The sequence below is a fragment of the Cibotium barometz genome, chromosome 36, assembly GCF_041138505.1.
Source record: "Cibotium barometz isolate CiBa-2024 chromosome 36, ASM4113850v1, whole genome shotgun sequence".
Classification (NCBI taxonomy): Eukaryota; Viridiplantae; Streptophyta; class Polypodiopsida; order Cyatheales; family Cibotiaceae; genus Cibotium; species Cibotium barometz.
The window spans coordinates 10,734,531-10,750,546 of NC_141081.1; the positions used below are offsets into that span (position 1 = coordinate 10,734,531).

General features: G+C 40.3%; 1 protein-coding gene across 1 annotated transcript; it reads left to right on the top strand.

The window, feature by feature from the left end:
• Window positions 1-670: 670 nt before the first annotated feature.
• Window positions 671-1,279, top strand: LOC147617475 (uncharacterized). The gene has a single exon (XM_086775445.1). The coding sequence runs from the start codon at window positions 671-673 to the stop codon at window positions 1,277-1,279; it is 609 nt and encodes a 202-aa protein (XP_086631571.1).
• Window positions 1,280-16,016: the final 14,737 nt, after the last annotated feature.

Consider the following 16,016-nt stretch of genomic DNA (forward strand, 5'->3'; position numbering starts at 1 on the left):
AAGAATCTCGATTACACTGGCTTCAAAAAAATCAAAAGAATCTTCGTAGTGAAGTCTACTCTGGCTTGGCTGACATGGTGTATGGTGATGCAATATGATAATATTGTAGGCAGAACTGTGGGCCGTAGAATAGTGTCACCTTCAAGTTTCACTGGAGGTCCGCAACAAATGTACCAGCTTTATCAGGACGCTACAAAAGGTAAGCCAGATCTATTTATTACCTTCACGTGTAATCCGAACTGGCAAGAGGTAACTGATTCTTTACTCCCTGGGACAAACTGCAAATGATCGTCCCGATTTGACATGTAGAGTGTTGTATCATAAGCACAGAGATATGATGAAACAAATCATTCAAGGTGAGCTGTTTGGTAAAGTGATTGGCTATGTCTCAGTTTATTGAGTTTCAAAAGAGAGGCTTGCCTCATTCTCACACGTTACTTATATTACGTTGCTTATATTGGATGACCCTCACAAACCGCAAACAATCCTTCAATATGATAGGTTAGTTTGTGCTGAATTGCCTGATAAGGAAGTGTTTCCAGCTTTGCATCATGTCATCTCTCAATGCAATATCCATGGGCCATGTGGACCATTCAACCCAAAGGCTATTTGTATGCAAGAAGGACGGTGTATAAGAAAGTATCCACGTGGGTTTACACAAGAGACTACTATGGATAGTAGTGGTTACCCTGTGTACATGCGACGAGATGATGGTAATACTGTGACTGTGAAGAAAAATAAAGTTGATAATAGATGGGTTGTGCCGCCTTACAATCCATATTTGTCAATTACTTACAATGCTCACATTAATGTGGAAATATGTTCAACCATATCGGCTGTCAAGTATAGTTACAAGTACATATACAAAGGGCATGATAGAGCAACAATAAGATTTGCAAATGTGCATAATAATGGTGTTGATGCAACTAACCAAGTTATTGATGAAATTGAAACTTACTTGGTTGCACGTTATATCTCTGCCTCTGAGGCATGTTGGAGACTATATGAATTTGATTTGCATGATGAGAAGCCAGATGAACAAAGATTACAGGTACATGTGGATGGTGGTCAAACCATTATATTTAGAGATAGTGATAATATTGCTGATATTATGAACACAGAGAACTCAAGGAAGACAACTTTGACAGAGTGGTTTACATGCAATGCAAAATATCTAGAAGCTAATGATACATTATATTGTGACTTCCCATTGCAATGGAACCAAAGATGTGGACTAAGAGGAAAAACGGGAACACAATTGGCCAAATGTATTTTGTAGCCCCATGTGCTGGTGAACGATTTTATCTTCGACTACTACTACTAACAATTTGTAAAGGGTGCAAGTCCTTTCAAGATTTGCACACATTCAATGGTACTGTTTATCCTACATTTAAAGCTGCTTGCATTGGTAGGGGTATAGTGGAAGATGATTCAGAATGGATTTCATGCTTAGAGGATGCTTCTTCTATAAAAAATGTCGTACAGTTGAGATGCCTTTTTGTCATACTATTACTTTTTTGTGAGCCTTCCAACCCTAGATTACTATGGGAGAGATTTCGTGAGCACATGATAGAAGATTTTGTTTATTCTCTGACTAGAATCATGGGTGAATCATATGCCGACATTGAATTCATGGCTGAATAAGGGTAAATGTTTGGCTGATTTTGAAGGAATGCCTCAGCTTAATGAAAGAGAGCTTCAGGATTTGGGTGGTAACAGACTCCTTTTAGAGGAAAAGGCTTTTGATTCAATTGAACAGACCATCATTTCACACTCCATGGAGTCCTCTTTGACAATTAGTCAATGATATGCCTATGACATTGTGGTACAAGCCGTTATGAATGATGAATGTGGAATTTTCTTCTTGGATGGTCCTGGTGGGTCAGGAAAAACATATTTATATAATTGCTTGCTTGCTCGCATATACGAGCTCAAGGATTTGTTGCCCTTGCCACAGCATCCTTAGGAATAGCTTCCCTTTTGCTACAAATGGACGTACTGCACACAGTAGATTTAAGATACCCCTAGATCTAAACAACACTTCGACGTGCAAAATTCCTGTCCATGGTGATCTTGCTCAACTTTTGAGAGAGTGTAAGCTCATCATTTGGGATGAGGCTCCTATGTGTCACCGTTATGCTTTTGAGGCTTTAGACAGGACTTTACAAGATGTTTTATTTATAGATAAACCATTTGGTGGGAAGGTTGTTCTTTTGGGGGGTGACTTTAGATAGATTCTGCCAGTTATTGTGAAGGGAAGACGTGAGGATATTATAGATGCTACAGTGTGTAGATCTTACCTATGGCAATTTATCAAGGTCTTGAAGTTGGTTGGCAATATGTGAATCACAACAGATCATTCAAGTGAATTTAAGCAATGGGTGATGGATATTGGCAACGGGTTGCATTGTAATGAGGGTAATCCAGTAGAGATACTACCGGCTTACATGGTCATGGAAAGATCTAACTTAATGGACTTGGTGCATTGGGTTTATTTTGATCTGGGTAATACTATGTCATATGGATCATACTTTAGCAATCGTGCTATTCTTGCTCCTAGGAATAGTGAAGTTGATGTGCCTTGAATGCAATGCCAGGTGAACTCAAGGAGTATTTCAGTGCAGATTCAGTTCTTGATACAGAGCAAAGCTCATTCCTTTACTCCACTAAGTTTCTTAATTCTTATTTGGTTAAATGGTTATTCGAATGATATAATGGCACAGCATCGCCCGGGTCCCCCACTTGTTTTCTTGAAGCATGACTCCGTGTGGTAGACGTAATAGATTTCATATCTCCATGCCAGCAGATATTTTCTTGGATTTTTACCTACTCTCGATAAAAAAAAAGTATTTTTCCAAAAAGTGGAAAACCTTTATCTAAAAATTGTGAAATTATTTATAAAAGAAAATCTTATAATATGAAGGTTTCTGTTCTATAACTTCTCAAATTCTCAAGGTATTTGTATCTTCGAGCTTTAAACTTGAAGGTATTTTTCAAAATATGCACGTGCAAACTACACTAAACTCGGGTTTTTTTCAAACACTGAGATTCTGTACATCCAAGTAACCATGGAAGCTAGGCAAGGATCGAACACACAACACACCGTTACACACACACACACCCCCAATCGAACCACTATGCCAACTTCCGTTGGTTAGTACCCCGTTAAATATTCTCATTATAGAAGTGTTCGAAAAAATGGAAAAAAATGTTGCCTTATCAGGTTGAAAAAGTAATTTGTAAGAAATTTGCAGGTTTCCTTCAAAAAATGAGCAATTTTAAAACTACAATTTAATGGTAGTTTTCCATTTTTGAAGTTTACCTGGGTTTTCTTCAAACACTGCATAGAACTCTCGTTTTGCAAGATATGTACAACTCACTTAATCTACTTGCGTATTCACAACGCGAACATTAATTCATACCCCTAAGCTTTTCTAAGCTTATCTTCTCTCATCTCACCCTCTCTTGCACATCTATTGGCAACTTCTTCATGTCAAAAACCCATCTTGTTCGCACTTCCTTCATGCCAAAACCCCTTCCTTTGGTCCTTTTCAGACTGCACAAAGAACTTGAAGTTAGAGAACGAACATTAAACCATTCCCTTTTTGAAGGAGTCTGCAACACAATTGCTTCAAGCACAGCCCAAGCTCCACCCTTCAAAGGAGTCTAGCATGAAAGTTAGTCGGCAGAGAGGTCATCTCCTCTTGAGCCTACCGTCCTCCATGGAGAGAGAGAGAGAGAGAGAGAGAGAGAGAGAGAGAGAGAGAGAGAGAGAGAGAGAGAGAGAGAGAGAGAGAGAGAGAGAGAAATGAAATGTTATATTAACGTCTTCAAAAGGCCATAATGACCTATGAGACCAAAAAGTTACATCATGGTGGATCTGATACAATGTCTGGATTAAAAACCAGAAAATGAAAAATAAAGATGATACTACTGGCACCTAGAAAATGAAACTAGAACTGGAAGGTAAACAGAAACCCTTATAGGCTGTGAATATAGTGAGGGGGGGTATGCTATGGAGGAGGGGAGTGGAGTACAGTGAGGGGATACAATATCATGTGGGACGGGGGGGTACACTATGGAGGTGCCTCCATCTCATAATATGTGCCGCATCGGACGCTGGCGGATCTCCTCAATATCCTCTGTGGTCAGCACCCTGACTGGGTGTCCCGCATGTTTCGCAAGAGAGAGAGAGAGAGAGAGAGAGAGAGAGAGAGAGAGAGAGAGAGAGAGAGAGAGAGAGAGAGAGAGAGAGAGAGAGAGAGAAATGAAATGAAATGATATATTAACGTCTTCAAAAGGCCAAAATGACCTATGAGACCAAAAAGGTTACAACAATTGGTGGATCTGATACAATGTCTGTGTAAGAAAAGCTAAAAACAACTAACTGAAACTGAAATAACTATGAGGAAAATTATGGTACTAGGAGCTCCTAATGGATAATGGATAACCTCTGGGAGAGGGAAACTCCAGCAACAAAGGTAAGCATCATACACATCACCCAAAGATGTCTCTCATCGGTCGATGACGGATATCCTCAATGTCCTCCATGGTGAGTACTCTGACTGGACATCTCCCATGCCGTGCTAGTATGGTCCTGATCCTCTGTTGTAGTCTCCGTCGGTGTCGAGATGGGCCTCTCATCTTGGGGCGCCTGGACTGCCCCAGCTCTATAGCCCGATCAATCAGTGTACCTCTAGTGCGGCTATACTCTGGGGCTAGCTGCAATGCCTGCTGGCCGGACTGCTCAATCTCTGGTCGAAAGAAGTCTGTAATCTGCCTTTGTAGGTGTCTCTCCCTCTCTGATCCCCTCCCTCTCAAGAGACCCTCTCTATGTCTACGAAGCTCTAGCAAGTATAATCCGAGGCATCTCTGATCCTGGTATCTCATGACTCTAGAAAGTGGTCCGAAACCCTCTCTAAACAGGCAGTGAAAACGGCCTCGTATCTCATAATATACTAGACAGTGACATATGTAATGTAACTCTGTCTCTGGCTCCATCTGGCATAGCTGACAAATCTTGGCCTCAGCTGCGGTACTCCTCTGAATCTGCCAGTCTCAATCTCTAGCTGGTGTGAGGATGTGCGCATCTGACCAATAGCACACCGTACCCCATGAGAAAGATGAGTATCCATGTAGCTGGGTCTAATCACAAACCCATCCTGCGTCAGAGCTGGAGAAGATGATCTCTATAGAAAGCCATCTTCATACCAATAGCACACCGTACCCCATGAGAAAGATGAGTATCCATGTAGCTGGGTCTAATCACAAACCCATCCTGCGTCAGCTGGAGAAGATGATCTCTATAGAAAGCCATCTTCATACCAAGCTCCTGTGTTGGCTGTATCCATGTCGTCCTAGTGTCCAGCTGAATCAAGTCGTGCCTGATAAGTCTGGTAATCTCTGCCCGTGTGAGAGAGAGGGAGGGTGCATCCACAGGGAGTACTGAAATGGAGGTAGCCTTTCCATACTAAAGCCATTTAACTGGAACCAAGTTGTCATCTGTGCATACCAACATGATCCGTCTCCCTGTGATGCCAACTGTCATGAAGACTCCAGGGCTAAGCGAGCATATCTGTCTCTAGGGAGAGCCCAAGTGCTATGTATAAAGGAGACTGATCGAGTGAGTGCCTCTACTACCAATGGGGGGGCAGCCATCTCTGCACGGATAATATCATGTGGTACGGAGGCCTTGGCCCTAATCATCCGAGAAATCATAGAAACCAAGGGCCTCTCCATATGTCTCCATCCATCAGTGCTACCAGCTTGGCTGTGGTGATCCAATGAGGGTCCCCATATCTCCACTCCATACAGCATGGCTGAAGTGACCAAAGTGTCAAAGAGCCAGAGCTTTGTTTGAGGTTCCTGAAACTGAACCTGCGAACACATCCTCTCTAGTCTCCCCAATGTTGCATAAGCTCTGGTCAATCTGGTCTCCGCTGCTGCTCTCCTCAAGGAAAATAGTGGGCCACTGAAAACCACATCAAGGTAAGTATATGCAACTATATACTCCACTGTCATATGAAAAGGTGGGTACCGACCTCCTAACCCACTGTGCTGTGGTGTTAAACACCATCACCTTGGTTTTACCAAGGTTAACAGACAATCCACTATCCTGTGCAAATGTGTGCAATGCATCCAAATGACGTTGCATCCCCTCTGGAGAATCTGAGATCAGCACAATATCATCACATACAATAACAGAGGAATCCATGTCCCTGCTAGCTATGCTCCTCTGTCACCCTCTCGCTCTCTACATAGTCTGAAACCTCATCCACGTACATCCCAAAATAAGGTGGGAGAAAGGGGGCAGCCCTGTTTCACCCCAATAGTGGAGTGAACCATCTCAGATATACCCTGAGTAGTACGTACCTGCCCCACAACTGTCCTGTATAAAGCCATGATTCCCCAAATTAGCTCTGTGGTGGGCACTCCCATCTCCTGTAGTCTGCGCATCATCGGTACTGTGTCAAAAGCTTTGCGGAAATTCACAAAGCAACAATAAATCCTCCTGCCATATAATCTGCCCTCCTCAATAATAGCTCTGAGTGTCAAGATATGGTCAAGAGTGGAGAAACCTCTCATGAACCCTGCCTGCCCTGATGCACGTATGCCCTCTCTCTCTGCCCATCTACTCAACTGCTGCTCAAGAATAGATGCATATAATCTAGCCAATGTGACCAATCATGGTGGTACGATAATTCCCAGGAAGCATGGGATCCCCTGACTTGAAGATAGGCACAATCGTGGACATATTCCAAGTCTTAGGAAAACCCTCACACATGGCTCAGTTAAACATCATAGCAATAAGCAATGCAAGCATATCTCTGGCATGAATAAAGTGCTCTGCTACTAAACCATCATGATCATATGCTCTCCCAGTCCTCATCCTGTCAATAGCTTTCCTTACCATCTCAGCAGTAAAGAAAGCACATGTCTTTGGCCGATGGGTCTGGCAGGGGCGGCTGTCCTGCTCTGCTATGTACAGGGATGCTGCATACTCACCCCAAATCTCTGTGGAGATAATGGCTGGTGATGGTGAATGCTCATGGAATAGTCTCCATGCCTCGCCTGAGTCCTGACTCATAAATAACTGATACAAATCCCTCTCTAACTGAGCAAGATAAGCCCTCTTCTTCCGTCGCACTAGGTGCTGGAAGGTAATCCGTGACTGTCTGTGAGTGGTAACACCCATGAGCACCTCTCTCTGTAATCTGATCCATCTCTTTGCACTCCTCATCATACCAACTGTTCTGGGGCATGTTCCCAGATCGTCTCCGTGTAGGCTGCTCTATGGGGATATGCCTCTAATGCTGCAGCAGCATGAAGCGTATCTATCAATATTTGAGTGAGCTCATCTAATGGCCATCGCGGCTCCTCGGCACATAAGCGTCTGTATATCTCATCCGTGTACACGGTGTCAATCTCCCTTGTAAAGGTATAACGAGTGTGTGTGGAGACCTGTCCCAATGGAGCGGTGCTGAACTGAAATGTGAGAGTGAAGGACAAGATAGCATGATCCACTGCTATTCCAACCGGCCTAGTGCCTACCATAAAATCTTGAAAAGAGGGAATGAGACTGGGCTGAGCCATAACATAGTCCACTGTACTAGCACCATGCCTATGTGGAAAGCAAGTGAAACCGCCCGATGTCGGGAATCTCTGTAGGCCATTCAGGATGGCCAATCCATGTGCAGTCCCCATGTCTATCAAATACCGCCCATACACTGTATGTTCCTCATCCTGTGAGAGTCTAGATAGGCCCATATCCCTAACATCAAGCTCCCTCAACATCTCCTCTGAGGTATCATAAAATACTGTCTGGTTATGGGTGGTCCTGGCATTGAAGGATTTCTATGCATAGAAAGATGCATAATGGAATTTTTTTTATTATAAAAGTGTTATTCTTATTAAATTTGATTTTTATGCATAGAAAGATGCATAAAAGAATTTTTTTATTATAAAAGTGTTATTCTTATTAAAATTGATTTCTATGCATAGAAAGATGCATAATGGAATTTTTTTATTATAAAAGTGTTATTCTTATTAAATTCGATTTCAATGCATAGAAAGATGCATAAAGGAAATTTTTTTATTATAAAAGTGTTATTCTTATTAAAATTGATTTCTATGCATAGAAAGATGCATAATGGAATTTTTTTAATTATAAAAGTGTTATTCTTATTAAATTTGATTTCTATGCATAGAAAGATGCATAAAGGAATTTTTTTATTACAAAATTGTTATTCTTATTAAATTTGATTTTTATGCATAGAAAGATGCATAAAGGAATTTTTTTAATGATAAAAGCGTTATTCTTATAAAAATGATTTTTATGCATAAATAGATGCATAAAGAAATTCTTTTTATTTTAAAAGTGTTATTCCTATTAAATTTGATTTTATGCATAAATAGATGCATAAAAGGATTTTTTTTATAAAAGTGTTATTCCCATTGAAGTTGATTTTTATGCATAAATAGATGCATAAAGAATTTTTATCAAAATTAGAATTCTCTTAAATTCCATGTTTAAATTCTATGAGTATTTGATAAATGAATAATTAAATACTCTAAGAGAGAAATTTCTATCGTTTTATATTCACATGGATTGTAAAAAGAAAATTCAAGAAATCTATCGAGATCGAAATATTCAGATAAATGATTAATCTATTCATCATTGGAATTTGTAACTAATTTAGAAATGAGTTAAGTGAATATTCAAAGAAAGAAATTCAGTAAAATAGTAACTAAATTATCAAACCTTTTCAAGAAAGATAGTTCAGGAAAAATCTTATCCGACTCGAACCTTGAATCAGACTATGACCAAGTCCAAACTCTTTCATCAGTTTCGAGGAAAGAAGGTGTGACCGGTTTAGAAAAATACACTCAAAACTCCCGCCAAATCTGAAACTAAGTTTGAGACCCTTCGAATTGATCTGTGGATCAAGGTTATAGAATTCGAGGAATTTTGGTATGAAATTCAGAATTCCGATCAAGAAGTTTTGGGGATACTGATTCAAGAAATACTCCTTGTATTCAAAAGAAAATCAAAATGAAAACTTGCATAGAAACCCTGTTTTCTTAGAGGACTGTCTTACGCCAGAATGCTAGAGGGAGCATTTTGTATATGTTTTTGTAAGGGAAGTTCAGCTCTGTAACAATCAGCTGGCGGGGAGTGTTCAAAGGATGGCCCATGCGGCAAAGCCTGCCGAGGTCTTGACTAGCCTCGGTATGGTTGAAAAATGGTACGCTTCCGATACGATGGGCAAGGGCCGACGAAGCGGTCCCTGAGTGAATAGATGTGATGAGATGTGATGTGAATCAGATAGATGTGAATGAATGGATGAGATGTGATGTGAATCACATAGGTGTGAATGAATGGATGAGATGTGATGTGAATAGATGTGATGAGATGTGAATAGATGTGATGAGATGTGATGTGAATAGATGTGATGAGATATCACGGGAATCAAGATGTAAATGAATGATATGGGATGTGAATGGATGTGAATGTGTATGTGAAGAATGGATGTGAAGAATGGATATGGATGTGTATGTGAAGAATGGATGTGGATGTGTATGTGATGAAAATGGATGTGAATGTGTATGTGAAGAATGGATATGAATATGTATGTGAATGTGTATGTGAAGAATGGATATGGATGTGTATGTGAAGAATGGATGTGAATGTGTATGTGAAGAATGAATGTGGATGTGTATGTGATGAAAATGGATGTGTATGTGAAGAATGGATGTGAATGTGTATGTGAAGAATGGATGTGAATGTGTATGTGAAGATGTCAGAAGTATACATTCAAATTTGATGATATCCGAATCTCAAAACTATCTTACAAAATACACATGCACCATGTAGCTTATCTAACAAATCATCAACACAAGAAATAGGACACCTGTTTTTAATAGTTATCTTATTCAAAGCTCTATAATCAATGTACATGGTGGTAGGTTTTGTTCTTTTTCTAAACTAAGATATTGAGGCACCAAAAGAAGAACTACTAGGTCGTATACGTCTTTTGTCTAAAAACTCTAAGTCCCTGACTGCGCGAGTAGTCTTCTCTAATGCTTTTAATCGACATCACCAAAGTAAACAAGCTAGTAGTATCGCCCACCATAGATAGTAATCAACTCTTGTTTGGTTTCGTCTTGTTGCCGTTATGTATCGTCAATAGTTTCAAGCTTTGAAGTTTCAACCCTTTGTTATTACATTTTCTGTTTAACTTAAAAAATTATATTTATATGATGCTAGTATTTTAGTTAAAGCGTCCATAGAAGCTCTTTTGTGGAGTAATCTCTTGCTTATGAGAGTAGTTAACTTGAGCAATGCCATGCATTAGTCTACTAATATTGTTAACATAATCAATAATTTTACTACATCATCAAAGGAAGCCTAACCTTGTTATGATCATGGCAGAGGGGGTTAGAAAGAGTGAAAGAGAGAGAGAGAGAGAGAGAGAGAGAGAGAGAGAGAGAGAGAGTGTCAGAGAGAGAGAGAGAGAGAGAGAGAGAGAGAGAGAGAGAGTCTAAGTGTGTGTGTGTGTGTGTCAGAGAGAGAGAGAGAGAGAGAGAGAGAGAGAGAGTCTAAGTGTGTTAAAGAGAGTGTTGTGAAAGATTGATATGAACCCAATGAATTAATTAAATACCATGCATAAAAGAGAGTTAGAGAGATAGAAAGAGAGAGAGTGTTTGTGTGTGTGTGAGAGTGAAAGAGAGTTAGAGAGAGAGAGAGAGAGAGAGAGAGAGAGAGAGAGAGAGTGTGTGTGTGTGTGTCAGAGAGAGAGAGAGAGAGAGAGTCTAAGTGTGTTAAAGAGAGTGTTGTGAAAGATTGATATGAATCCAATGAATTGATTAAATACCATGCATAAAATAGAATAAACAATTCCTCAAGACACAAGATTGGATCCAATTTTTCCCCCACATTTGCTTGAAATAACTTGTGGGACTCAAAAATGTATGGATTGACTCGCATACGCATAAAGTAAGCTAAAATATCTTGGATTTAGAAAGGCGTCTCAATCTAAATCCATCTAAGAGAATTCATAAATAATGGGATGGAAATATAAATATTCCATGAATTAACTCCTCATAACATGCTCCAAGGGTGACAAGCAACTATCCTCAGTTGTTGTCACAAAACTACAAATAAACATCATGAGCTGTTTTTACTCCAATTAGCTACTCTAGAGATAGTGTAGGACCTTAAGAAATCTAGAATGGTACTATTAGTTGCTTCAGTTTGGCCATTATTTTTAGGATAAAAAGGAGATGTGAAATCAATTTTAGATCTAAGATTTTAAAAAATCAATCCAAAAAATTGCTGATCTTGGGTCATGATCAAGTAAAATAACTTTAGATAGACCATGGTGTGGAGCTTGTGTAACCAAGCTACCTTACATGCTGTACTCTGCCTCTGTACTCCACAAGGAAACTGTGGGCTACTCCATGTCACAACAGCACTCCCCAATGAAAACATAAATCCACTACTAAATCGTCTGCATAGACTTCATTCTTTGCACATTAACATTCCCAATTCTCTTATGCCAAATGTCTGTATCTGCAACAACTCCTGAACCATTTGCAAACATTGCAGCACTCACTTCAGGCATATTTACATTTAATGTAAACATTCTTCCCACTCTGTTGCCTTTTGCAACCAACCTGCACTTATCTTTGAAGTCTTCTACATAATAGCCATCAGGGTTAAACCAAACCTGTAAACCCTACTCAATCATCTAGCCAATAGAAACCAAATTCTTTGTAATGTTTGGAGCATGAAGTACATCTACAAGGTACTTCACTTTACCATCCTGCATAGACAATGGCACATCTCCAACATGGGCAATCGGATGAGTAGTGTCATCTCATGTTTCAACAAAACCTAGTCTTTCAAGCACATGCCTAGGCTTACCACAATACAAATAGCCTCATGTATCATTATGCTGCCTTTGCCAATTACCACGACCTCGTTGACTCCCCCTGCCTCTAAACTGGCCTCTTCCACTTGTATGTTGTTGTTGTGAATCCTGAGACTATTGCTGCTACTGATCATAATTCTACCTCGTCCTCTACCTACACTTGTGTAGAAGGCCTGCTGCGCTGAACTGTTTCTGTTTGTGAAGACTATTGATCTTCACCCAAGTTCTTCTCTTCAATGATCAGCATTGACACAAAATCTGTAAAGTTGGGAATGTTCTCCCGAGTCTAAATAGACATCTTGAATGCCTTGTATTGTGGCCCAAGACCACGCAGATACACTTCCACCTTATCATCATCATCAACAAAAACACCAACTGATGCAAGGGATTCCACAATGCCCATTATCTTCAAAGCATAATCATTCACAGACATATTCTTATTTTCCACAGTATGAAGCTCATTCTTCAAACTAAATTTTGCATGCCTTGATATTGGTTTCATACAGCTTCACCAAGGTGTCCCATGCCTCCTTAGGTGACTTGGCATCCTATATATTCCCAATCATAGTGTCTTGTATGCTGATAGAAAGCCAATACATGACTTTCCTTGCTCCTTGATTCCAATCCTTGAATTCTTTTATATCTGCAGCAGTTGGATCAATCTCCGGTGAAGATTTGAATGGAGGAAAATTCAAATGGAGAAGAGTGGCTATTGAATTAGGAAAACTTGCCCAATGAAAATCCACCATAACTTCATGAAAACGCACTAGAATGGAACTTAAGCGTGTTTAATTGCGCTGAATAAAAAGAACTTTGCATAATACTAAGTTCACTTTCAAAGATATATTCGAGTTCTTTTAAAAAATGCTCCTATTTCCAATCAACACCTTCTAATTCATGTCAGAAATATCCTCATACTTGTTTTCTTACTTTATAGAGTATTAGCTTTTCACATTTATGATTTTTCACTCGTAGTGGTTGAGGTTACGTAAAATTTAAGAACATTAGAATAAAATAAGCATTGAATCTCTTTAGAAAATATGAAAAAAGACGAATTTAGATTCGAAAAGAAGAGAGAGAAACCCAATCTAATAATATTATTTTGCACTTTTTTGGGATTCGAGGAGGAGAGAGAAAGCCCTTAAAGGGCCCATTTGGAGCCCAAAATTTTCCTAATCCCTAGAAGGCTCAACCTAGATATTATGGATTGTGCTACTATATGAAGACATAAAGCAAACTTGAACACAAGTATTGGGATTATTGTAATGCAAGACAATCAACGTGTGGTGGTAGAGATGGCCATTCGAAGAAATCCACTTGGAATTCGTGTGAAATGTCTTGGGTGGAGGACAGCAGGTCGGAAGTGCAATGAGCCACTTGTCGATTCAAGGAAGGGATGTGTGTCCCCTAGTTTCTTTTGCAAACAAGGAGTATTATGATGGCATGCACACAAAATCATAGGTGATGTGGTTTTGTAATGTGGACTGTACACACATAAAGTTTAAAAAAACATGTTTCTAGTGCCAACCATCCCACAAAGTTGGCCTATTTTGAGAGACACTAATCTCACACAAGAAGAGGTGATGTAACTATTTGGCCTTGCCAACTCTTTTCACATGATGGAACACATGCCCGTACACATGGACAGGTTAATGAAAGCATAGAAACAGGGATCGTGAAGTTGGCTGAGGAAAAAAACACCAATTTTGGACAAAAAGCAAGAAAAAGCAAAAAGTCAAACTAAGTTGACCGAGCCAAGGGCACCATTGGAAAGAGGAGGCTAAGCCGGATCAAAAAGCTAAAAGCCACTTTTCCAAAAAGTAGCTCCAGGGCTTAAAAGGAAGGCCCTGAAGCTAAAAAAGCAATAAATCAAGAACTTTGGCAACGATGAGTAATATTTTATTGTTATTAATATATAAAAGCAAAGTAAAAAGCTTGGCTAGAGCTTTTCTGGGAAAAGCGGGGGTCTCCCCAAGTATAAAAAGGTACCTTGGGCTTCTCTTTTGGCATCAAGTGGGTGGAGAGCAAGGAGATCATCATCAACACCCTTATTGTCATCCTCATCCTCGTCATCCTCTCCATCCATCAGAGCCCAAGGTTGCTCCTCCACGTCGCCCTGTTTTACTCTACAATCCCCAATTTTGCCCTGTCGCCCGCCACCCTCAGCGTTGGCGCATTGTCCCGTGTATTCTTTACCTTTTCGATAAGAGATTCAATTCTAGGTTCACAAATCCGTCATCCAGGTTCAGGATTCCATCGCCAACTTGGAGTTTGCTTTCTTGAGGATTTCCTATAGATTGGATATTGAGTTTACCTGGACGTGGACTTGGATTTCGATATTGGACATTGTACTAGCCCGATGAGAGATTCTTGTGGGTCATCCCCGTAGTGTGCTCGGTATCGGAGATCTTGTGTCTCAACATCGACTTCAACCCAAATTTCTTTATCGATATATTTGTTTGATAATGTATTCATTGATTGTATTGGTCCTGGCTTAGAAAAGCCCGTGAATCATTCCTGAATAAATTCCCGAAATGGGGTGGGGCCCGTTCCCCGCTCAGTGTGGTGTAGTGTGAAAAGTTCCCTAATCTCTTCCCCTCTCTCTATATCTTTATCTCTTAGATACGTAGTTGAGTATGTCACGGCACGCCCTGCTGGGCTTACAGTGGTATCAAAGCAAGGATTTCTCTTGAGGAAATCTTTCTTGGGGTGGAAAAATCATGGCAAGAGTAGAGGGATACTAAGGGCCTAATAAAGGAAACAATTATGAGGCCAATCCAGGACTTCAAGATGGGAACAAAGACCGACAATCTATTTCTCATGAGACAGCAACCATGACACTGACAAAGTATGAAGATTTTCAGCAGTTTAGACAGTTTCTCCAAGATGAAGAATTCTTAGCTTGGAGAGCCAAGAAGGAACAAGCCCAAAGAAGGGATCGGATGTTTGAAGACATCATCAAGGACCAAGCCACCGAATCCGAAGAAGTAGAAGCTGCCAAAGCTTATCTCCGGGCCAAAGGAGTCACTATTACAGAAGGATCGAGAGCTACCCATTCCGCTTCTCGTCGTGGAGGAAATAGGGAGTGCCCACTCTCTCGGATGCAACTTCATCGAGCCAAGTAAGGGAAAAGAGGGTAAAGGAGTCTTCTACAACCGGCAAAGTGGACTTCAAGTCGGGAGAGAGAAGAGCGTAAAGTTTGATGTCTTTTATGGAAAGCGGGACACCCAAAAGGCCTTATCCTTCATGAAACAATTTGATGCCTCTTTTGGAGGCAAGGAATCTCCGAAAATTCCAAGCTTCATATGGTTCATATGCATTTGAAGGTCACCTTGAATTGGTGGCTAAAGGTGGTACAAGATGAGACAATCGAGCCAAAGTCGTGGACCACTCTCAAGACCATGTTCAACAAGAAGTTTCTACTGCAAACTTTGAAGTAGATGTGCAGAAGGAATGGGATGAGGCAAAGCATAAAGTTGGTTAGAATGTGGCATCATACCAAGTAACAACTTTTTAGCAACTTTTAAACAGTTTCTTTGAAGTTTACTTCTTATACTCCTATTCCACCACTAATGGAAATGCGTAAGTTTGTGAATGGATTGCAACGTAAGCTTATGCAAGTAGTATACATGGCTGCTCCAAAGTCTTTGGAGGAATCTCAAGACAAGAAAAAGGCTTGTACATGCCTTGGATGGACGGCAAGACAAAGAATGGCAATCGGGATCCACCTCAAAGGAAGAAGTTTAAAGACCAATCCCCTTCAAGAACAGAGTCTCAAGAGAAGAAGGATGGGGACAAACCTTCACTCTTTCGAAGAAGATTGTCCCTCAAGCAATGTGAGGAATACGCCAAAGGAGGGAAGTGTTTCCAATGTGGAAACAAGGGATATATGGCTGCAAATTGTCCTAACAAGCCAAAGCTAGAAGCCAGATAGATCGGAAGATCATCAAATTGACATCCTGCCAAGAAGTTTATCAAGAGGAGATTGCATTCGAGCTGTCTTGTACCATGAGGGCCATGTTGTGGCCTGTGAAAGTCTTAGATTAAGATTTCAAGGATTGTATTGGAACAAATTGTATAATG